Here is a 25,480-nt window from a genome sequence, read left to right on the forward strand (position 1 = left end):
CGTGTTCCAACATTTCGACGGAATCCAAACTGATCCTCCCCGAGGTCTGCATCTACCAGTTTTTCCATTCGTCTGTAAATAATTCGCGTTAGTATTTTGCAGCCGTGGTTTATTAAACTGATAGTTCGGTAATTTACACATCTGTCAGCACCTGCTTTCTTTGGGATTGGAATTATTATATTCTTCTTGAAGTCTGAGGGTATTTCGCCTGTCTCATACGTCTTGCTCACCAGCTGGTAGAGTTTTCTCAGGACTGGTTGTCCCAAGGCCGTCAGTAGTTCTAACGGAATGTTGTCTACTCCGGGGGCCTTGTTTCGACTCAGGTCTTTCAGTGCTCTGTCAAACTCTTCACGCAGTATCGTATCTCCCATTTCGTCTTCATCTACATCCTCTTCCATTTCCATAATATTGTCCTCAAGTACATCACCCTTGTATAAACCTTCTATATACTCCTTCCACCTTTCTGCCTTCCCTTCTTTGCTTAGAACTGGGCTGCCATCTGAGCTCTTGATATTCATACACTTGGTTCTCTTCTCTCCAAAGGTCTCTTTAATTTTCCTGTAGGCAGTATCTATCTTACCCCTAGTGAGATAAGCTTCTACATCCTTACATTTGTCCTCTAGCCATCCCTGTTTAGCCATTTTGCACTTCCTGTCGATCTCATTTTTGAGACGTTTGTATTCCTTTTATATTTTCTCCTTTCAACAATTAAATTCAATATTTCTTCTGTTACCCAAGGATTTCCAGCAGCCCTCGTCTTTGTACCTACTTTATCCTCTGCTGCCTTCACTACTTCATCCCTCAGAGCTACCCATTCTTCTTCTACTGTGTTTCTTTCCCCCATTCCTGTCAATTGTTCCCTCATGCTCTCCCTGAAACTCTGTAAAACCTCTGGTTCATTCATCTTATCCAGATCCCATGTCCTTAATTTCCCATATTTTTGCAGTTTCTTCAGTTTTAATCTACAGGTCATAACCAATAGATTGTGGTCAGAGTCCACATCTGCCCCTGGAAATGTCTTACAACTTAAAACCTGGTTCCTAAATCTCTGTCTTACCATTATATAATCTATCTGATACCTTTTAGTATCTCCAGGGTTCTTCCAAGTATACAACCTTCTTTCATGATTCGTAAACCAAGTGTTAGCTATGATTAAGTTGTGCTCTGTGCAAAATTCTACTAGGCGGCTTCCTCTTTCATTTCTTAGCCCCAATCCATATTCACCTACTATGTTTCCTTCTCTCCCTTTTCCTACACTCGAATTCCAGTCACCCATTACTATTAAATTTTCGTCTCCCTTCACTATCTGAATAATTTCTTATATTTCATCGTACATTTCTTCAATTTCTTCATCATCTGCAGAGCTAGTTGGCATATAAACTTGTACTACTGTAGTAGGTGTGGGCTTCGTATCTATCTTGGCCACAATAATGCGTTCACTATGCTGTTTGTAGTAGCTTACCCGCATTCCTATTTTCCTATTCATTATTAAACCTACTCCTGCATTACCCCTATTTGATTGTGTGTTTATAACCCTGTAGTCACCTGACCAGAAGTCTTGTTCCTCCTGCCACCGAACTTCACTAATTCCCACTATATCTAACTTTAACCTATCCATTTCCCTTTTTAAATTTTCTAACCTACCTGCCCGATTAAGGGATCTGACATTCCACGCTCCGATCCGTAGAACGCCAGTTTTCTTTCTCCTGATAACGACATCCTCCTGAGTAGTCCCCGCCCGGAGATCCGAATGGGGGACTATTTTACCTCCGGAATATTTTACCCAAGAGGATGCCATCATCTATGCATAAAACACAAGAAGCTATGTTTTACTAGTTTTTTGATGTCTTTCAAGGCCCAGCTGAATTCAAAATAGCAGAGTTCATTGTAGATGGAGGACTTTTGTCGCACAGAGTTGCATGGGAGGCAAAAGAACTAATTTCTTCCTTAATTACAAAATATGCAGATTATATTAAGTGCTTGTACAGTAGAAAGGTCACGACTGTCTTTGATGGATACCCTGATGTGTTAGATTAGATTAGATTAGATTAATACTTGTTCCATAGATCATGAATACGACACTTCGTAAAGATGTGGAACGTGTCAGGTTAATAAAAGATGTCTGTACAAGAAATTACATTACCCAAAATATTGCATGACACTAATGATTAAGGTTTTTTTTTTTTTTTTTTTTTTTATCTAAAAATTCAGCCAATGAGTAGAAGGAGTTGTCATCTAGAAATTCTTTTAATTTATTTTTAAATGTTAGTTGGCTATCTGTCAGGCTTTTGATGCTGTTTGGTAGGTGCCCAAAGACTTTTGTGGCAGCATAATTTACCCCTTTCTGTGCCAAAGTCAGATTTAACCCTGCATAGTGAAGATCATCCTTTCTCCTGGTGTTATAGGTATGCACACTGCTATTACTTTTGAATTGGGTTGGATTATTATCAACAAATTTCATAAGGGAATATATATACTGTGAGGTTACTGTGAGGATCCCTAGATCCTTAAATAGATGTCTGCAGGATGACCGTGGGTGGGCTCCAGCAATTATTCTGATTACACGTTTTTGTGCAATGAATACTTTTCTACTCAACGATGAATTACCCCAGAATATGATGCCATACGAAAGCAGTGAATGAAAGTAGGCATAGTAAGCTAATTTACTGAGATTCTTATCACCAAAATTTGCAATAACCCTAATAGCATACGTAGCTGAACTCAGACGTTTCAGCAGACCATCAATGTGTTGCTTCCAGTTTAACCTCTCATCAATGGACACACCTAAAAATTTTGAAAATTCTACCTTAGCTACAGACTTCTGTTCAAATTCTATATTTATTACTGGAGTTTTGCCATTTACTGTACGGAACTGTATATACTGTGTTTTATCAAAATTTAAAGAGAGTCCGTTTGCTGAGAACCACTTAATAATTTTGTGAAAAACATCATTTACAATTACATCACTTAGTTCTTGGTTTTTGGATGTTATTACTATACTTGTATCATCAGCAAAAAGAACTAACTTTGCATCTTCATCAATGTGGAATGGTAAGTCATTAATGTATATCAAGAACAGTAAAGGACCTAAGACCGAACCCTGTGGGACCCCGTGCTTGATAGCACCCCAGTTTGAGGAATCAGCTGTTTTAACATTACACGAACCACTTATTTCAACTTTCTGCATTCTTCCAGTTAAGTATGAATTAAACCATTTGTGCACTGCCCCACTCAAACCATAATGATTTAGCTTATCTAAAAGAATTCCATGATTTACACAATCAAAGGCCTTTGAGAGATCACAAAAAATACCAATGGGTGATGTCCGGTTATTCAGAGCATTTAATATTTGATCAGTGAAAGCATATATAGCATTTTCTGTTGAAAAGCCTTTCTGAAAACCAAACTGACATTTTGTTAGTACTTTATTTTTACAAATATGGGAGGCTACTCTTGAATACATTACTTTCTCAAAAATTTTTGATAGAGCTGTCAGAAGAGAGATTGGGCGGTAGTTGTTGACATCCGACATATCCCCCTTTTTATGCAATGGTTTTACAATGGCATATTTCAGTCTATCAGGGAAAACACCCTGCTCCAAAGAGCTATTACATACGTGGCTGAGAATTCTACTTATCTGTGGGGAACAAGCTTTAAGTACTTTGCTGGAAATGCCATCAATTCCGTAAGAGCTTTTACTTTTCAGTGAGTTTATTATTTTACTGATTTCAGAGGGAGAGGTTGGTGGAATTACAGCTGTTTCAAACTGTGCAGGTATGGCACAAGAGCACGGAATCAGCTGAGCGGCAACATAGACTCACTAAAAGATTAGATTAGATTAATACTTGTTCCACAGATCATGAATACGACACTTCGTAATGATGTGGAATGTGTCAGTTAAAGAAAGATGTCTGTACAAGATATGACATTACAAAATATTGCATAACACTAATGCTTAAGTTAGGTTTTTTTTTTTACCCTCCCTTAATTTATATCTAAAAATTCAGCCAATGAGTAGAAGGAGTTGTCATATAGAAATTCTTTTAATTTATTTTTAAATGTTGGTTGACTATCTGTCAGGCTTTTGATGCTGTTTGGTAGGTGACCAAAGACTTTTGTGGCAGAAAAATTTACCCCCTTCTGTGACAAAGTCAGATTTAACCCTGCATAGTGAAGATCATCCTTTCTCCTGGTGTTATAGCTGTGCACACTGCTATTACTCTTGAACTGGGCTGGATTATTAACAACAAATTTCATAAGTGAATATATATACTGTGAGGTTACTGTGAGGATCCGTAGATCCTTAAATAGATGTCTGCAGGATGACCGTGGGTGGACTCCAGCAATTATTCTGATTACACGTTTTTGAGCAATGAATACTTTTCTACTCAACGATGAATTACCCCAGAATATGATACCATACGAAAGCAGTGAATGAAAGTAGGCATAGTAAGCTAATTTACTGAGATTCTTATCACCAAAATTTGCAATAACGCTAATAGCATACGTAGCCGAACTCAGACGTTTCAGCAGACCATCAATGTGTTGCTTCCAGTTTAACCTCTCATCAATGGACACACCTAAAAATTTTGAAAATTCTACCTTAGCTAAAGACTTCTGCTCAAAGTCTATATTTATTACTGGAGTTGTGCCATTTACTGTGCGGAACTGTATATACTGTGTTTTATCAGAATTTAAAGAGAGTCCGTTTGCTGAGAACCACTTAATAATTTTGTGAAAAACATCATTTACAATTACATCACTCAGTTCTTGGTTTTTGGATGTTATTACTATACTTGTATCATCAGCAAAAAGCACTAACTTTGCATCTTCATCAATATGGAATGGTAAGTCATTAATGTATATCAAGAACATTAAAGGACCTAAGACCGAACCCTGTGGGACTCCGTACTTGATAGCCCCCCAGTTTGAGGAATCAGCTGTTGTTTTAACATTACATGAACCACTTATTTCAACTTTCTGCATTCGTCCAGTTAAGTATGAATTAAACCACTTGTGCACTGCCCCCCTCAAACCATAATGATTTAGCTTATCTAAAAGAATTCCATGATTTACACAATCAAACGCCTTTCAGAGATCACAAAAAATACCAATGGGTGATGCCCGGTTATTCAGAGCATTTAATATTTGATCAGTGAAAGCGTATATAGCATTTTCTGTTGAAAAGCCTTTCTGAAAACCAAACTGACATTTCGTTAGTACTTTATTTTTACAAATATGGGAGGCTACTCTTGAATACATTACTTTCTCAAAAATTTTTGATAGAGCTGTCAGAAGAGAGATTGGGTGATAGTTGTTGACATCCGACGTATCCCCCTTTTTATGCAATGGTTTTACAATGGCATATTTCAGTCTATCGGGAAAACACCCTGCTCCAAAGAGCTATTACATACGTGGCTGAGAATCCTACTTATCTGTGGGGAACAAGCTTTAAGTATCGTGCTGGAAATGCCATCAATTCCGTAAGAGCTTTTACTTTTCAGTGAGTTTATTATTTTACTGATTTCAGAGGGAGAGGTTCGTGGAAATACAGCTGTTTCAAACTGCAGAGGTATGGCCTCTTCTATTAGAAGCCTTGCCTCTTCTAGTGAAGATCTAGATCCTATTTTCTCCACAACATTTAAAAAATGATTATTGAAAATATTTCCAATTTCAGATTGTTTGTTAGTACACTTTTCATTCAGTTTTATGGCACTAAAGTCTTCCTGTGCTCTTGGTTGCCCTGTTTCCCTTTCAATAATATTCCAAATTGCTTTAATTTTATTATCAGAGTTACTGCTCTCAGACATGATACATATGCTTCTGGAGTTTTCAATAACTTTTCTTAGTACCGCACAATAGTTTTTATAATATTGAGCAATTTCGGGGTCAGTACTCCCTCTTGCTGCTAGATTCAGTTCTCTTTTACGGTTGCAAGATATTCTTATTCCTTTAGTTAGCCAAGGTTTTTTATATGTTTTCTTGGAATTATGTTTCACTATTTTCTTGGGAAAACGATTTTCAAATACCCTCAAAAATGTATCGTGAAATAAGTTATATTTCAAGTTTGCATCGGGTTCCATATACAATTCATCCCAGTCTAGCTCCTTTAGGCTTTCCCTAAAGTTTGCAGTATTTATATTGTTAATTGAACGCACTGCTTTGAAATTCTGATTTGATATACTGCATGGAGCTGTGTCATGTACTGCAACTATCTGTGCACCATGATCTGAAAGACCATTCTCAACAGGATAAGCATTTATGTCCTTAAACTTATCTTGGTCTCTATAAAAAAGTTATCTATCAATGTCCTGCTGTTCTTTGTTATCCGAGTAGGAAAATCAATGACAGAGCTCAAATTGAAAGAACTCAGTAATACTACAAGGTCATTCTTCCTATCACACTCTTTCAGGGAATCAACATTGAAATCCCCACAAATGATAATTTGCTTCCCCCTGTCTGATAGATAGCACAACAAAGCATCCAAGTTTTCTAGAAATAGCTGGAAATTCCCTGAGGGGGACCTATACACTGTTACAATTATGAAAGTGCCATCATTTAGTTTTAGTTCAGTGGCACATGCTTCCATATGTTGCTCTACACAAATTTTTTTAGTTTCTAAATGTTTTGCGCTGTGGAAGCTTTTGACATATATGGCAACTCCTCCTCTCATCATATTATCTCTACTTACATGTGCAGCTAATTTGTACCCATTGATGCCAACCTTTTGCATATCAGTGACAACGTGATGCTCAGACAGGCATTGTACATCTATTACATTCTCAGTTTCTATATCTTCTAAACAAAGCAGAAGCTCATCAATTTTATTCTTCAATCCCCCAATATTTTGATGAAATATACTAACATTTTTCATTTTACTTTTGTGAGTATCTTGAACTTTTTTAACACCTTTAGTTCTTGCCTGGCTGAGTTTCCCACTGGACACTGATCTTACACTAAAAAAGAGTTACCACCATGAGATGTAGTTCCTCCCCCCTTTAAATTTCCTGCTATCAGCCCAGCCAGTTTACCCTTCCCCTTCTTGTTGAGGTGTAGGCCATGTCTAGTATAGTCCCACCTACAGAGTGAATCAACAGGAACCACACCAATGTGTGACCCTGCATCAGATCCAAGTAGCCGTTCCAACTCCAAATTAACTCTCCTGACAGAAGAGCTCAAATGAGGCCGGTCGTGGCGCTCCAGAACCGACACAAACCCAACACTGGTATGACTCGATGCCGATGCAATATTTGCCAGGTCACTCTCTATGCTGTGCCCCGGATCTCTGTCAATACCATTGCCCGGCCCACCCACAATAACCACGGTATCTTCCTTAGTAAAGCCTCTACATAGTGAACCTAAGTCCTCTGTAACCTGCCCCAGTCCAGCACTAGGTTTGAAAAAACTTGTGACCTGGCATTCTGACCCTAATTCATCCTGCAGAAGTTGGCCCACACCCCTAGCATGCGAACTACCTAGCAACAAGACTTTCTTTCTCTTTGCACACTTCCCTACCTTCTTATTCAATTTGCTGCTGAAAGCTTGTTGAGCCCTGTCTACATCTACTTCTGTGAGAGGCTCATCAGTTTCCGACTGAGGCAACAGGTCAAACCTATTTTGTACATTAATAACAAAGCTGTCAGAAGAATTTCTTGGCCTGTTCCTTATGCCTGTTGCCACTTCCCACCCCTGTTTACCCTTCTCCCCCCTTAACCTGCACAGTTCTCGTCTAGCTTCATCTAACTCAGCCTGAAGGGCAGCAATTTTCCCCTCCTGTTCCACAATCTTTCCATCTCTACTGCATAGCCTACAGAACCACTGATGAGTCTCGCTCATTTTCCCAATTCCCACGCCACTACAATCTCCCCAATGAAAAAAGTTACTACATCCATCACACCAGACCCCAGAGCTAACGATTCTACGGCACGTCAGGCACTTTACACTCATGGTACAAATCGATTTTAGTGACAGAAAGACAATTAAGTTACCGGAAAACAATGAAAATACATGTACAAAAAATTAGGCCTACTCGCGACAATGTAAACAATGGTTCAGAAGTTTCTTACTGGAAATTACTTAAGAGATGACGATACTCTACAGATATAAAGGGCCAGCAAATGTATTTGGCACACTAAACTATCAGTAAATGCACTTAAAATTGCGGTATGAAGTTTAATCTGAAAGCTCAAAAGTTCGGCCTGACCGCGATATGTAAACAAAACGAACTTTGCGTGATTACTGTGAAAATACGCGAGTAAGACAAAAACTGTTAATGGTACGCTTGAAGAGCACTATAATTAACATAATAAATTAGTTTAAAGTGTCAGAAACAGTTTATTACTACTAAAATTACTTATCTTGTATGGGAGCTGTGACTCAAACGTCCGTATAGCAGGAGCAGGGCTACCAACAAAAGAACTACACCAACTGTCACATTTAATGAAACATCATCATTAACAATAGAAAAAGTTTTGTTTCTGTTGAAAAACAAAATAAAAAGGAGTTTCTTTACTGACTGTGCAATTTGGGGGTGAGCACTTCAATATTACACAAGTTGCTGAGGATGCTGATACTGTAATTGTAGCTACTGCTGCTGATACTGCTCAGCTCTCTGGCTGCGAATCTCCTGTGATTCTGACTGTTTCAGACCCATCGTTCCCCCAACATTTTTTTTTTTTATTGAAATCAGGCAAAGCCCGACATAGCAACATAGTCGACAGCCTCCTAAATTTCAAGCTGTATCAAGTATCAAAAGAAATATTCTGTTCCTACATGACTTCAATGGCTGTGACATGACTTCATTATTTTTTGATAAAGGGAAACAATTTACCAAAAGTAGAAAATTAAGAAAAAGATTGTACATGGCTTAACATTAATCTTGTACTCTAATTGAACATATGAGGGTCAATCCAAAAGAAATGCACACTATTTGTTTTAATCCATCTTTTATACTACATGTTTGAAAGTTTTACGGTGTGTAGATACATCCTTTAGGAACAATATTTTCATTTCTCCACATAATTTCCCTCCCTCTCAACTGCCTTACTCCCTCTTGGAACCAGCACCTGTATAAAATTCTGGACCAACCTGTTGGAGCCACTGTTTGGCAGCGTGCAGAAGGGAGTCATCATCTTCAAACCTTGTTCCATGAAGAGAGTCTTTCAGTTTCGCAATGAGATGATAGTCACATGGAGCCAGGTTAGGACTGTAAGGCGGATGTTTCAGTGTTGTCCATCTGAGTTTTTTGATCGCTTCCATGGTTTTTTGACTGACATGCGGCCATGCATCCACATCCTAAGAACCCACCTGGTGAAAACATTTTTTAACGTCAACACTTCCAGTATTCTGCAAACACTTCCTTCCCCTACCCCCACGTAGCTTGACAAGTTTTTCACTGTGATGCATCTGTCAGCAGTCACCAATTCGTTAACTCTCTGCACATTGTCTGGAGTGTGTGCAGTACGAGGCCTGCTGCTGCGAGGACAATCCTCAATATTCCTGTGCTCCCTTTCATCACATAACCTGCTTGCCCACCGACTAAATGTACTGCGATCGACAGCAGCATCTCCTTACACCTTTTTCAACCTCTTGTGGATGTTTCCCACTGTCTCATTTTCGCAGCACAGGAATTCTATGACAGCACGTTGCTTCTGACGAAGTCAAGTGTAGCAGCCTTCTTGAAGACATGCTGTAACAGTGCCACTCAAGGGAACAGGTTGAACTAAGTTTGAAAACAAGCAAGAAGAATGTATCTACACACTGTAAAACTTTCACACATGCAGAATGAAAACTGTATTTTTACAAAAATAGTGTGCATTTCTTTTGGAGTGACCGTCATATTTCATTTAATTGTATTACTTTAAAACTACTTTACATACCTGTAATCATATGTAATTCAATTTATTGTTAATTGAATTAAGTTTCTTTATTCCAAATAAAACAACAGTAAACCTAATAAAATTTGATAGATAAAAAAAATCTACTCACCAAGCGGTGGCAAAAGAAAACCATTTAAAAGTTTTGTGCAAGTTTTTGGAGCCAGTGGCTCCTTCTTCTGGCAAAAGGGTTGAAAGGAGAGGAAAGGGATAAAGAAAAAAGACTGGCGAGGCTTAGGAAATGGGGAGAGCGACAGAGAAGTCACCCAGAATACTTGGTTAGGGGAGATTTACTGGACGGGATGAGAGGGAAAGACTGATAATTGGGGGAAGATAGGGTAAAAATCAAAACAGAGATTACTGACCAGACATCATGCACAAGTTAACAATAGTAGTGCATTATAAGTGGTAGACATGTGAAATGAGGAGTGGTAAATAATAACAGGTCAGAAAACAGAAGATACAGAAACTACAGGGAATGAATACAGGAATAGTTACTGAAAGGAAAGGTTGAAATCGATGAAATTAAAATAAATTAAGGATAACTGGGTGGTGAGAGCCAAGGATATGTTGTAAAGTCAGGTCCCAACAGCAGAGCTCTGACATACTCGTGTCAGGAGAGAGGACACAGATGGCACGTGTGGTAAAACAGGCACTGAAGTCACAACTACCATAAATAAATTGGTACAACCAAGGTTGTAAACTAGGAATGCACAATGTCCTACTGCACAGTATGCTCTACAACATGATAGAGGTGACCTCGGTGCCTGTTTTACCACAAGTGCCATCTGGATTCTCCCCCAACACCAATTTCTCGGAACTTTCATTGTGAGAACTGACATTACAACATGTCCTTGGTTCTTGCCATCCAGCTACCCATAATTTAAGTTAATTTCTTCAGTCTCAACCCTTCCTTTCAGTAACTATTCCTTAATTTACTCCGTTTTAGTTTTCTTCTATCTTCTATTTTTTGACCTGTCTATTATTTGCCATGTTCCACTTCACATGCCTACCATGTATTTGCTTTCTGCTCTTATTAACTCATGCATGATGTTTGGTCAGTAATCTCAGTGTTCCTTAGTACCCTATCTTCCACCTTTAAACTCCCAGATTTTCAAACCTTGTACAGTGCAGTACTCAACAATCACTCGTTCTTTCTCATCCTGTCCGGTAAATCTCTCCTTACCAGGGGTTCTGGATGATTTCTCCATAGTTCTTACCATTTCCCAAGCCTTGCCAGTCCTTTTGCTTCACCCCCACCCCTTCCTTTCCCTAAAACCTTTCTGCCAAAAAAAGGAGACACTTGTTCTGAAAGCCTGCACATTTCTTTAACTTGTACTTGTGTTTTCTGCTGCCCTGCTTGGTGAATAAATATTTTATCTATCCACTTCTATTTTCAATGAAAACAATCGATTATTGACAAAATTGTTTAATTGGATAGATAAACAATCTACCCACAAAGCGGCGCCAGAACATACACATAAAAGATGGTTGTAATTGGCAAGCTTTCGGAGCCAGTGGCTCCTTCTTCAAGCAGAAACCTAACACTTTTCTTCTCATTAATACCCTTGTAAACAAATGTTTTGTCCTTTTCATATTATTTTTCTAATTCATAGTTTTCAAAACTTTTAGGATAGGGGTTATGTAACAGTAACAAGTAAATGCAAAATCTGTAAGAATTCACAGAGTGATTTACAGAACTGGTGCAGTGCCCAGCTATGTAATTCCTTCTCATCAACTGAACAATGGCGATATTTACCTATCAATTATGTTTTTTTTTTTTCACTTTTTGAAAACAAAATTTGACGATCTGCAATTTTTCTCCTGTAAGATTTTGTTTCCAACTGACCAATTCTCAGATGATGCTCGTTTTATAGTGATGAAACAAGTGTTTTTTGAAAAGTATGAAATATTACTGATGTAGCTTTTCTATAGTTAAGTTTAATCAAATAGCAAAGTTACAGTACTCAGTCAATGCAGAATTTAATGGTCTACATTCTTGATAGCCTTGGCTTTTTCAATTAAATGCTTAGTTTCAAAGAAATTTGAAGGATGGTGCGGGATACCCACACAAGAAAAGTTCAAAATTTTGGTGGTTTCCTCTCACCATGGTTGAATCCCAATAGGGGTAAACTCAGGTTATTCATATCAGAAGCCTACATTAATGATTAAAACAGTTTACAGGATTCCACAAATTTTTGGAAGACAGAATTCTTATTTTCTTGGCCTGTGGTGGATTTTTTAATGTTGTTTCAGAAAATAAATGAGATTCAAACAATAAACACTTTGTGTAAACCGGATGTCAGTCACACAAAATTTGATGTAAGCATTTGGAATGAAGTTATCTCACAGAATTGTGGTCCTTAGCAAAAATTTGTGAAGACTGCTGATCAACTTAAGTAGCATGCAGAAGAAGAAAAAGGTGGAAACCATGGCAGAACTGATCGCAATACCGAAAAAAAGGAAGTGTATAAATGATAATCTCGAAAGTGTACTTCAGGATTATTTCAATGGATTTACTTTAGATTTTATTGTTATCAATTAAAAACCTGTGGTGCCAAAAAGGAATCAGGATGATATGTAAAGAACTAACAAAAGTATCTGGCCTCTCTCTGCATTTTTATTCCCCCTGGACATATAGATTTGTATCCCAGTATTCTTCATGGTTGGATATCTTCTGTAAATTGTAAACCTGATTATCTAAAAGAGGTTTCCAACTATCTAAAACAGAATACCAGAGACAAACAATATCTTACAGAATTAACAAAGGAAAACAGAATGAAAGTTCTATTAAAAACATTACACACTGGGAACTGTAAAACAAAATCAGGTGAAAGGAAATTTAAAACCGTATGAAATCTTACCAATAAAAGAGGGGGAAAATGTTTCTCACTTTTCTGACCACTCCTATATATTTATAAATGTAGATTCAGAAACCTCCCCACCACTGACACATGTGACCCACCTTATGAAACAAACTTAGGAGGCAGAAACCAATCCATGCAGCAGCGATGCATCCCCCCCCCCCCCCCCCAATTCCCTCCGCCACTCATTCTCCTCGGGGCAGGCCGAAGCACCACACCACAACTTGGCACAAACAGCTAGCCTGTGTGAATACCCATGGCACTTGTCCCAGAACCAGAATATTACGGAACATAAATACCGCAGAATCTTTAGCGGGAATCCCAGCACCTCTCTCCCCACTTCCTCAGCAGGCCAGGGACATGCCTGGGGCATGTCTTAACATAAGGTGGTGATTCCAATTCCCCACTAAGCCACAGTACACAAGATACCACATTTAGCAAGTAATAACATTTCCTCACTGCTCCATTGAAGACACAAGCAGAGAGTACAATGTGCGTGCTCTCTGGTAGAGTTCTGCACTTAAATATGTGGTCATGTACTCTTACTTTCCTGTTATCTCTTGAAGTCTTCAGACAGCACCATTAGAGAGTGTTTCACTATTGTTGTTATACGGTTTTCTCTTTTCAGTATTCACTCTGGACTGATCTTGTACACTTACAACAACCTTGCTGTGGTTTGGATTCTATTTCAGGCCTGCCATTCACTATATGAATTTAATTCATTACCAGCCACTTGGGACTGTCATATGTTTCATCAGCCACTATGTGCTGAACGATATTGAACTTCTACTGCACAGGAATATCAACAATGTAGGAAAAGACAGATTGTTACATACCATAAAGAAGACACATTAAGTTGCAGACAGCCAGTATTAAAAGATATTTACACAGAGCTTTTGACCACAGCCTTCATCAGCAAAAGAGAAACAGGAAACATTCTGGCCCGAGCTGCCAGAGCTGGTAGTCATGTGTGTGTGAGGTGTGCTTGCTGTGCGTATAATGGTGAAAGTTATCTGTTTCACTTTTGCTGATGAAGGCTGTGGCCAAAAGCTTTGTGTATATGTCTTTTAACTGTGCCTGTCTGCAACTTAATGTGTCTTCTTTATGGTAAGTGATAATCTATCTTTTCTTACCTTATTGAACTTCTACTATCTAAGCCAGGCAGGGTAGTAGAGTGGTGACAAGTTCTTTCTGCTTTATATTACATTTCATTGACACAGTCCAATGAAATACTTGAGAGCCTAAGCATCAAGTTTTTGTCTCTGTTTTGGATTACATTCAGCAACACAATCCAATGCAATTCTTGACAGCCTACGCACAAAGTTTTTGTCTGAAAAGAGCTGCATTAATTAAAACCAATAGAGGAAAGACAGAATCAGGGTTCTACTAAAAGCATCAAACATTGAGAACTGTAAAACAAAAGTAGTTGAAAAGTAATTTAAAATCTGATAAAAGCTTACAACTAAAAAGAAGGAAAAATTTCTTACTTTTCTGACCAATCCAGTACAGTAGTAAAAGCAGACTCAGAATCAAATTTGTGCCCTTCTGAACCAATTTTTAGATATGGAATTAGCTTCAGATAACGTGAGAAGCATTCTATTATGAATTCATCTGACAGCAGACAACTGTCAAATGCAGAACTATGTTCCATGCGTGTTTCTATTAGTTTCTGAAAATAAAATAATAAAAACACATTCAGTATCATAGAATTCTTCAACAGATTAAATCTGAAAATAAAACCATTGTAACTATGTATCTCACCTTTACTCTTTCTAAATAGTTCCAGATCTCCACAATGAGGTTATAATGTTTTGCCAAAATTTTAGCATTGTTTGGAGGGTAACAAAATATTGCATTTAATACACGAAAGCCCAAAAGTGGATTTGGTTCACGTGCATCCTTAATTTTTACTTTTCTTCGTTCTGCTTTCTGAAAGGTAAAAGGAACACTTATCAGTTATGTACAACTTTTGACAAATGCTCAATTTAACAATACAAAAATCAATTACATCAATAAAGAATCAATGCACAAAAGTTTACGTGCAACAAACTATACTTTTTTTCCCCCCTTCCTTTAAACTCCAAAATTAAAATTCTATCTGAAATTGTAGCATACTAGTTCCCCTGATCTAATAGTCACGATTGGCAGCCAGACACTGGATGGATACAACAGAGCTCTTACGATGATGGTGGTTTCCAAAGACAAGAAGTTTAGATGAATTTTCATGTTTATTACACCAGGTGGACAACTATTAATACGGTCATTATCAGCCATTTGACATCCACTGCTGGATACAGAATTTTCCATTCATTGTGTCATTCACTTATGCAGATCCACATCGCTCCAGCACAATTTATAAAGAATTTGCTCACCTACCATTAAGCTGTCATCTTGGTCTTTTCTTATCCTTTGGAGTCCATACAGGAACTTCCTTGGACCACCTTCCATCTATTTGCTGAACTTCTTGGCCCATCTTCTACCCATTTGCCTAAGGCCCTTATAATGTCTCTTGTAGTGGTCTCTCCGCAATATTTTCAGAAATTTTATAAATTATATAACTCAGTACCTATCTCAAAATCTCTCTTCTTATCTTACCAATTTCAAAACTTTAATATATGATGATTATCAATGCAAAGTAGCTTCAAGCCCTATTATTCCTTGGAGCATCCATTTATTCCATGGAATAGCTTCTCTGCTATCTATATTTTCTCTTATAAAAAGAATGAAGGAGATCTTGCCGATTAGCCGTGAAAGAAGGAGGATGTATATGTATGTATTGTTGAGCGAGTTGCCATCTTGATGAGATTCTGTATGAGAAGCAATTTAATACATGAACTAAACTAAAATAAGTGTGTTCGCGTATTATTTAACTGATTATTATTGGCAGTGTCTGCTTACTACACTGTGCTGCACGGGATCAGTGGGGAACGTCTGATTTACATTGGACGAACCTGCCATTTTGTATGCTCAAGATATCCAGTTTATTACTTCCAAAAAATAGGCTAACACGGTCTTACCAGCAGATCTCCAGTCTTCCCCATGTGCTCACCAAAAGTTAATAATTATTACAAATGTTTTCAGGAGATGGACTGACATTTTTTGTCGCACCGAGACTTCGAAATTGCTTCACTGCCTTATGGAATTTAAGTTAAGCTCAATTTAATCAGGATAGAACAGTATTGAACTGTGTGAATGTGATAAGCCTGCGTTGTGAATGAAAATTCCCTTAATATACGCATATTCTTACTATCCTGATCAGTGAAGCTAAATCAGGCCGGTGTGAGAGAGGTTTTTTTTTAAATTTTAGATCCCACAAGAAAAATATTAAACCCTGTCCCACCCACCTGCACTTCTCTTTAATTACAGCTGTAATTACATCTCCTACAAAGCCCTGTTCCTTGTCCCCCCCTCCCCCCTCCTAGTATCTGCTATCACGATCTCTCCGCCACTTTCCTAGGAACCCTCTTTTTATGAAAAGTCTTCAATTAGAAGTGCATGTCTCACTGTCATTAGTCCAAACCTGGCAATACATAGTGACTGCAGACTTTACATTTCATATGCATTAGAGGTTTAGTTTTGGAAATCTTATTTAGATTACTAAAGATTGGAAAAGTAAGAAGGAACGCTGCACCTTGGCTAACTTAAGAACTAAAACAACTCATGAACCTCAGAGATGCTGCATACCTGGCATACAAAATTAGCCCACACAAAAAAAATCATGCTACTCACAAGTAGAAGCAGAACAGAGTCAGCCAAGATGTGAGAAATGCAAAACTCTGACAACAGAAATAGACTAGCTGTCTTATGGAAAAATGTGCATGGTCTTGGCATAGGCAACATAAAAACTGGTACTGATCCCATGGTTCCAGCCAAAGAAATGAACCAATACACCACGTCACCTACAAAGACAACTGAACCACAAGTGAAACAGAGACTCATTGATTAGTTCATAGGGGGTAAATGACTGTAGCCACAATAAATTCTATCTACAGCATGTTACTTGCAATACTGTCAGAAAAGCCATCAGATCAGCATCTACCAGACACAATGGCATCACAGTCCAAATGATAAAGGTTATTGGTCCACTACTGCCCATTATAAGAGATATCTTCAACCATTCCTTAATCAGAAGTGTTTTCTCTGTGGCCTGGAAACGGAGACTAGCTAAGCCACTGCCTAAAAAGAACATGTAACACAGCACCCTCTGATCACCAGCCTATTTGCATTCTTTCTGCACTGCCCAAGGCCTTAAAATATATATTCATAACCAGTAAACAAACAAGCTACAAACAACCAACTACACAAATACCATCAAGTTTATGTAAATACCACAGCACACCATCTGCCTTAATAAAGGTAACAGATGACTTCAAGCTCGCCGTGGATGTACAAGAGGCCACAACCACATGCTTCTTGGACTTCAGTAAAGCCTTTGGCGGTGTCAACTTCGACATTTTACTTGCCAAACTTAGCAGCCTAAGTTTCTCACCAAGTTTCGTGCAATGGTTTCGCTCATACCTAATGTATTGCCAGCAATACATCATGTCCAGCACCATAAGGTCACAATTGAAGCAGGGAGTATCAGGTGTCCCCCAAGATTCGGTATTAGCTACTACACTCTTTTCACTGTACATCAATGATGTGTCATCAGTTTTATCCTACTGCAAATACCATATGTCTGCTGATGTCTTCCAGTTGTATCAAAGGGCAAAACCAAGAAACCCAAAGACAGCTATGAGAATCTCAATACCAACCACTGGGCACTATCAACATGAGTGCAGGATATAAGATTAAAGGTCAAACCATCCAAAACCTAAGCAGTACTGACTGGTCATTCTAGGCTCATTAGCCCAAAATATCAAGAAACACTCCATCTTTAATGCAAAATGGGATAAATATCAACTTCTCTCCTTCAACAAAGAGTCTACGTGTAATAACAGATGAAAATCTAAATTGGACTGAACTGAAAAAGAAACTTGTAGAAACACTTATACTTCCTATTACTGGTTACAGCAATGTTTTCATGCAAGCCCTTTCTCATCACAGTTCATGCCACCTGGAAATGGTTATTAATGCCTGTATTTGTTATATCTGTGATGTTTGACTCTTCGATCACATTTCACTATTATATGCACATTTATCCTGGCTGCAAGCAGACAAATGCAGAGATATCCATACCCTGTGTCTCCTCTACTGTCTTATGAACGAACACTGTCCTTCATATCTCTCCTCCACCTTAACATTCTTGTCTGAACAATATGGCAGAAATACCCATTCTCATCACAGCAAAATCCTTTCTGTTCCACTTCATTGTTCAGTCACTTTCTCGACGCCCTTCACAGTACCAGGAACCTTGCTCTGGAAAAAATCTTCCGCATTACATTAAAGAACTGAATGATGTGTCTATCTTCACCAAAAGCAGTTAATAACATATCTACTGATGCAACAGTAAGGATTACCACTGTCCCTGTATGCACTAGTTACTCTTGTACATCTTTCTTTCCATCCAGATCTTCCTGATTTTGCAGTACTCTTCGCTGTTGGAGCATTCTTAAATTTCCTTTCCCCAAAACTCACTGCATCAGAGAAAAAATTCTCCTGGTCTGGTGTAAGAGAGGGCCTGATACTCATAATCAGATCAGGTTAAATAAATAAAATAACGTCAGGTCATATTTACTCTTGTTTTTTTATTGCCTATTTAGGCGTAGCCTTCAACTGGGCTGGAAGCGAGGGGCTAGTTGTTCTGAGGTTTTTAGTAATTTTATTTTTATTTATTTATGTATTTATTTTTTAATGATTTGCTTTTACATATTTTAGTCTTATAGCTTTTTAAGACTAAAATACCAGACCAATCTGTAATTCAAATACCTTGCTCTATTGCATTGTGGTCTTTTTTTAAAACTGTTATGTGCTTATTGATAATTTTAGTGAATATCTTTTGCAGGGAGGTGACTGATAAATCAATAATTTATTTTTGTCTTTTTTCCTCCCATCAAAAAGTAGTCAAGCAGAATACTTGCAACTTTGTTCCAATTTTAGGGATCTGTCTTCCTCCACTGATATTCCATAAACAATTTTGCAATTTATTGTTATATTGCTTTCCTTTGCACTTAACCATTTCTACTAAAATACCATCATCTCACATAGCCTTTACTTTCTTCATACATCCATCAACTTTATACACTTCATCTGGCATTGCTTAGGGAGGTCATTATTTTACTTCTTAACGATTTGTGTTCCTGTGTCATCTCTTTAACTATACAAACATTTAAAGAAGTTTTTGTACTGTCAAATAATTTTCTGCCCTCCGACTGATGAACTGTGTTGTCTAACTCACATAAGATCCTGTTTTGCCTTCTTCACAGGCCTACTGTTTTCCACTGTTTTGTGTTTAACTTTTTTCATAGTTCCACTGTTTCCCACAATTTGTCTCGTCATATTTTCCTTGTCCTTTCTCACAACTTCCCAAAGACATTTACAAATAGTTTTGTTCAATTTGGAGCAATCCGTTATGTTCCAATTATCCACTATTTGGAACCCTCATAAGAAATGATAATTAATACAGTGTGTACACGGACAAGGAAAAAGAATTCCCAGATTTTTCCTGGATATCCTGGTTGTGCTAAGTGACAGTAGGTTTTCCATAGATTTTCCCTCTGAACTGTAAAACTTACCAATCCTTATGCACGCACGTAGAACTTCCTGGCACTTTAGGGGGAAAAAAAAGGAGTAAGTTTTGAAAAGACCTTCGATGTGCAGCAACACATTTGCTGCATATTTTTGTATTACGAAAGTATAAATTCAAATTCCACCAAACACAGAACATTTGTTTCCGTAGCGTTGAAATCGAGATTGCAATGTCATTTCGTAAGTCAGTCATATCCCATGCCATGTGATCTCGCCAGCTGATGACAGTACACGAAAAGCTAAGCTTTCACATATAAAATTGGTCCCGAAAATTAATAAGCTACAAGAAAAGCTGAGATTTCACATGTAATATTGATATTTTTCTGCATGTGTTGATCTTCTGGGCTCGAAATTCCTCTAAGTGGCTAGTCCTTAAAGTGTTAAGTTTTAAACGAGAGGCTAACGCTCTGCGATTTAAGAAATTCATCCCACAGTCTCACACGTAACATAATTCATCTTGCGCAAAAAGTTTTACTTTGAAAGTAACACTTTTCAAACCACTATTCATAACATTTTCCCAAGATTGTTACAAATAGAATCGTTTTATTAGCTGCCAGAGAGTGCCAGAAAATAGGCATCATTGCGTATGTGCAGCTGCAGTAATGTAGGAAGCCCGCATGTTCATATGTATAAAGCATCAAGACATCTCACATTATACCATAAAAGAAACATGATATCAGAGGATACTCCAAGAGCATCAGAATTTTGCAAACCTTACTCAAACGCATAATTCAGTTTGAAGCACACATTGGTTTGTCGAGGTTCACAATCAAGCAGGCCCCACCTGATGCTTAGCTTTTCAGTGTGGGTTTTGGGATGTAAATTTTCTTGGAGTACCAGTACTGTACTCTCTCATGTTTGCTTCTTTATTATGCCATAATGCTGTACATGGCAGAAGGAGAAAACATTCACTTGAAATTCTGTGAACAATTGGAACTAGCCAACACTGTGGAACAAAATACTTCATTTCCAATAAATTGACTGCCTCACCGAAAAAGATTAATAAAGCCAAATTTCTTTAGAAAACTGACAAAAATTAACTTCATTGTTCTGCAAGGTGATTAACGCTTTACTGACAAAAACGTGGAAATGAAATAAAATAAAATCAGAAAACTGAAATTAATAATATATTTTTGCCTTCTGTAAATATGTGAATGTATTTTAATTCACTTGATAGCTCCTGGCCACAGCAACCCGTTTAATTTTCATTTGATGTGGGAGCTGTAAATGAAGAGGAAACAGTGAAATCACTTAATGTTAACAAGGTCAAACAAGGTCACGTGGAGACTACCCCCCTTCCCCACTACAATTCAGACACACTGCGCATGCGCGAATCTGGGAGCTAGGGCACACAAGAAAAATTTTTCTCGTTAGCATCTGGCGGCTTGGTACTACTGCCTGTACAGTTAACAGCCACACTTCAAGTATCCGGCAGCGGGAGAAGATACTACTCATACGTGAGTCAACTGCGCATGCGCATTAGCCCATTGGCAACAGCTAAAACGAACCTAATGTAAACACGTAGGCCTCACATAGCAAGCAGTTTATTGTCACGAAGCATTGTATAGCTTTTGCCCAAAGGACATTGGACATAGTTTTGCTGTTCGCAGATGCTTGTGCAGGCACAGTATTTTGTTGTTGTAAATGGTGCATTTCCTTTGCAACTAAAGTTCCTCCCCCCCCCCCTCTCGTTTATGTTTTATTGCTGCAATACTTTTCTCCTGTAGCAGGATATAGTAACATTCTTTGCTAGAGTATCAGTTCTTACCAGTCAAAACCACAAAAATTTAACTGAAGACTAAAACAATGAAAAATCCCCGATAATCCAAAAAATTCCCAGGTTTTTCCGGTTGAAAAAATTCTCAGGTTTTTCCTGGATTTCCCACTTGTCCCGGGTAATATACACCCTGTAATAGTTGCTTCACTTCATTTGTACGGCTTGGTAGGGTAGTGGAACACTGTCATTAAGGACAATGGATGTCTTGTGGAAGCCACAAAATAATTATAGTTTTTGTTAGATATTTGGCAACTTATTTGTTAACCTGTGATCGTAAGAAACCTATCCTGAGTATGAAATTACAGGACCCTACCAATAAAGTTTGTCAGTTCGCTCCCTACGCAGCACACGTTAGGACAAGGACCGAAATAATACCCAGCTACAGGATAATGGGGGAGGATCTTACAAAGTGAAAGCGAATGGTATCATTCATGGATGGAGAATAATTACAGGGTGTATACGCGGACAAGGAAAAAAAATTCCCGGATTTTTCCCATAAACTTTCTCCAGGATGAAAATACACTTTTTCCATGTTAAGTGACAGTATACTCTTCCTCGGCACTGTAAAAGTAATCAATCCTTTGAATGTTTATGGTTTTATATACAGACGTAGAATTTCCCGGCACCTTAGAAAATGAAACTCAGGGGGAAAAACATGTTTTGAAAGACCTTTGATGTGTAGCAAAATGTACGCTTGCCAGAAAATAGGCATCATTGCGTATGTGCAGCTGCAGTAATGTAGGAAGCCCGCATGTTCATATGTATAAAGCATCAAGACATCTCACATTATACCATAAAAGAAACATGATATCAGAGGATACTCCAAGAGCATCAGAATTTTGCAAACCTTACTCAAACGCATAATTCAGTTTGAAGCACACATTGGTTTGTCGAGGTTCACAATCAAGCAGGCCCCACCTGATGCTTAGCTTTTCAGTGTGGGTTTTGGGATGTAAATTTTCTTGGAGTACCAGTACTGTACTCTCTCATGTTTGCTTCTTTATTATGCCATAATGCTGTACATGGCAGAAGGAGAAAACATTCACTTGAAATTCTGTGAACAATTGGAACTAGCCAACACTGTGGAACAAAATACTTCATTTCCAATAAATTGACTGCCTCACCGAAAAAGATTAATAAAGCCAAATTTCTTTAGAAAACTGACAAAAATTAACTTCATTGTTCTGCAAGGTGATTAACGCTTTACTGACAAAAACGTGGAAATGAAATAAAATAAAATCAGAAAACTGAAATTAATAATATATTTTTGCCTTCTGTAAATATGTGAATGTATTTTAATTCACTTGATAGCTCCTGGCCACAGCAACCCGTTTAATTTTCATTTGATGTGGGAGCTGTAAATGAAGAGGAAACAGTGAAATCACTTAATGTTAACAAGGTCAAACAAGGTCACGTGGAGACTACCCCCCTTCCCCACTACAATTCAGACACACTGCGCATGCGCGAATCTGGGAGCTAGGGCACACAAGAAAAATTTTTCTCGTTAGCATCTGGCGGCTTGGTACTACTGCCTGTACAGTTAACAGCCACACTTCAAGTATCCGGCAGCGGGAGAAGATACTACTCATACGTGAGTCAACTGCGCATGCGCATTAGCCCATTGGCAACAGCTAAAACGAACCTAATGTAAACACGTAGGCCTCACATAGCAAGCAGTTTATTGTCACGAAGCATTGTATAGCTTTTGCCCAAAGGACATTGGACATAGTTTTGCTGTTCGCAGATGCTTGTGCAGGCACAGTATTTTGTTGTTGTAAATGGTGCATTTCCTTTGCAACTAAAGTTCCTCCCCCCCCCTCTCGTTTATGTTTTATTGCTGCAATACTTTTCTCCTGTAGCAGGATATAGTAACATTCTTTGCTAGAGTATCAGTTCTTACCAGTCAAAACCACAAAAATTTAACTGAAGACTAAAACAATGAAAAATCCCCGATAATCCAAAAAATTCCCAGGTTTTTCCGGTTGAAAAAATTCTCAGGTTTTTCCTGGATTTCCCACTTGTCCCGGGTAATATACACCCTGTAATAGTTGCTTCACTTCATTTGTACGGCTTGGTAGGGTAGTGGAACACTGTCATTAAGGACAATGGATGTCTTGTGGAAGCCACAAAATAATTATAGTTTTTGTTAGATATTTGGCAACTTATTTGTTAACCTGTGATCGTAAGAAACCTATCCTGAGTATGAAATTACAGGACCCTACCAATAAAGTTTGTCAGTTCGCTCCCTACGCAGCACACGTTAGGACAAGGACCGAAATAATACCCAGCTACAGGATAATGGGGGAGGATCTTACAAAGTGAAAGCGAATGGTATCATTCATGGATGGAGAATAATTACAGGGTGTATACGTGGACAAGGAAAAAAAATTCCCGGATTTTTCCCATAAACTTTCTCCAGGATGAAAATACACTTTTTCCATGTTAAGTGACAGTATACTCTTCCTCGGCACTGTAAAAGTAATCAATCCTTTGAATGTTTATGGTTTTATATACAGACGTAGAATTTCCCGGCACCTTAGAAAATGAAACTCAGGGGGAAAAACATGTTTTGAAAGACCTTTGATGTGTAGCAAAATGTACGCTTGCCAGAAAATAGGCATCATTGCGTATGTGCAGCTGCAGTAATGTAGGAAGCCCGCATGTTCATATGTATAAAGCATCAAGACATCTCACATTATACCATAAAAGAAACATGATATCAGAGGATACTCCAAGAGCATCAGAATTTTGCAAACCTTACTCAAACGCATAATTCAGTTTGAAGCACACATTGGTTTGTCGAGGTTCACAATCAAGCAGGCCCCACCTGATGCTAAGCTTTTCAGTGTGGGTTTTGGGATGTAAATTTTCTTGGAGTACCAGTACTGTACTCTCTCATGTTTGCTTCTTTATTATGCCATAATGCTGTACATGGCAGAAGGAGAAAACATTCACTTGAAATTCTGTGAACAATTGGAACTAGCCAACACTGTGGAACAAAATACTTCATTTCCAATAAATTGACTGCCTCACCGAAAAAGATTAATAAAGCCAAATTTCTTTAGAAAACTGACAAAAATTAACTTCATTGTTCTGCAAGGTGATTAACGCTTGACTGACAAAAACGTGGAAATGAAATAAAATAAAATCAGAAAACTGAAATTAATAATATATTTTTGCCTTCTGTAAATATGTGAATGTATTATAATTCATTTTATAGCTCCCGGCCATAAAAATCTGTTTTGTTATAATTTAACATGAGAGCAATAAACGAAGAGGAAACAACAAAATCACTGAACGTAAACACAGGTCACGTGGAGACACACCTCCCCACCACAAATTGGAGTGCTCTGTGCACAGCCCCGGATCTACAATATTTCCGAACTGGGGCAATATTAAGTAGTGGCGCCCAGCCACACTTCTGTAACCAGAAGCGAGAATTCCCATGTTTTTCCTAGTTTTCTCCCGGATGGAAAAATTCCCGCGTTTTCCCCGGATCTCCCAGTTGTCCCGGTTCGTGTACACCCTGAATTAAAGCACACACACCAATTATTTCAACCTTCATTTCCCTCCTTTTTTTTAACTACATATATTACAAGTAGGTCTTTCTGCCAATTTCGAAACAGTCACCATGATGCCTCTATCGTTCCACACCATGTCATTATTATTGATTTCACAAGATGTAAAATATAAAATCTAATGACTATTTCTGCTTTAACTCAGTTTGCATAACTTATTTCTTCCATTTGTATGAACTTTTTCAGTCTCATTGATAAATGTTAGGTTGTCATTCTACTGACTGCCATTAATTCTGAGGCACAGCAGAACAAATCAACACTGCATCAACATTAAGAATGTATATCAAGAAGATGTTTCCTCCATCAAGATAACATTCTAAAATGTTTAAGCAATTTGGCAGTTTGTAAGTAACTCAGTTTCCTCAAAGTTTTTGGGTCATACAAACTGTTGGACATTCCTTATTAATGATACATAAAATATAAAGAAATGATTCACTGGTGTTGTTAAGTCCAAGCTTATCTATCTCCATGAACCCAGTAGTTGATCTATAGATCAGGCTCCATCCATTCAGTTGAAATTTCCACAAATGGATAGTTCATAAGTAACATAATATAGGCAGTTTTATCATACAAGACTTTTTTATGTGAATATTAACTATCAATTTAAGAGCTGGAAAAATGAAAACGGTTAGCAAAATGTACAAAAACAGACATCAAGATCAAGAAAACTTAAGCATCAAAAAGGGCATACATGAAAAG

At 38.0% G+C, this 25,480-nt stretch overlaps 1 protein-coding gene across 8 annotated transcripts in view; it reads right to left on the reverse strand.

Annotated features, from left to right (window-relative positions):
- Positions 1 to 25,480, reverse strand: part of LOC126267401 (condensin-2 complex subunit G2-like) — a 266,223-nt gene that overhangs the window by 92,757 nt on the left and 147,986 nt on the right. For all 8 annotated transcript variants that reach the window (XM_049972616.1, XM_049972609.1, XM_049972615.1 and 5 more), the window contains exons 15-16: positions 14,501 to 14,668; positions 14,227 to 14,408 (exon numbers count right to left, since the gene is read on the reverse strand). In XM_049972616.1, the coding sequence (XP_049828573.1) occupies positions 14,227 to 14,408; positions 14,501 to 14,668 (350 nt within the window). The remainder of the gene's footprint in view (positions 1 to 14,226; positions 14,409 to 14,500; positions 14,669 to 25,480) is intronic.

Source organism: Schistocerca gregaria, chromosome 4, assembly GCF_023897955.1.
Source record: "Schistocerca gregaria isolate iqSchGreg1 chromosome 4, iqSchGreg1.2, whole genome shotgun sequence".
Classification (NCBI taxonomy): Eukaryota; Metazoa; Arthropoda; class Insecta; order Orthoptera; family Acrididae; genus Schistocerca; species Schistocerca gregaria.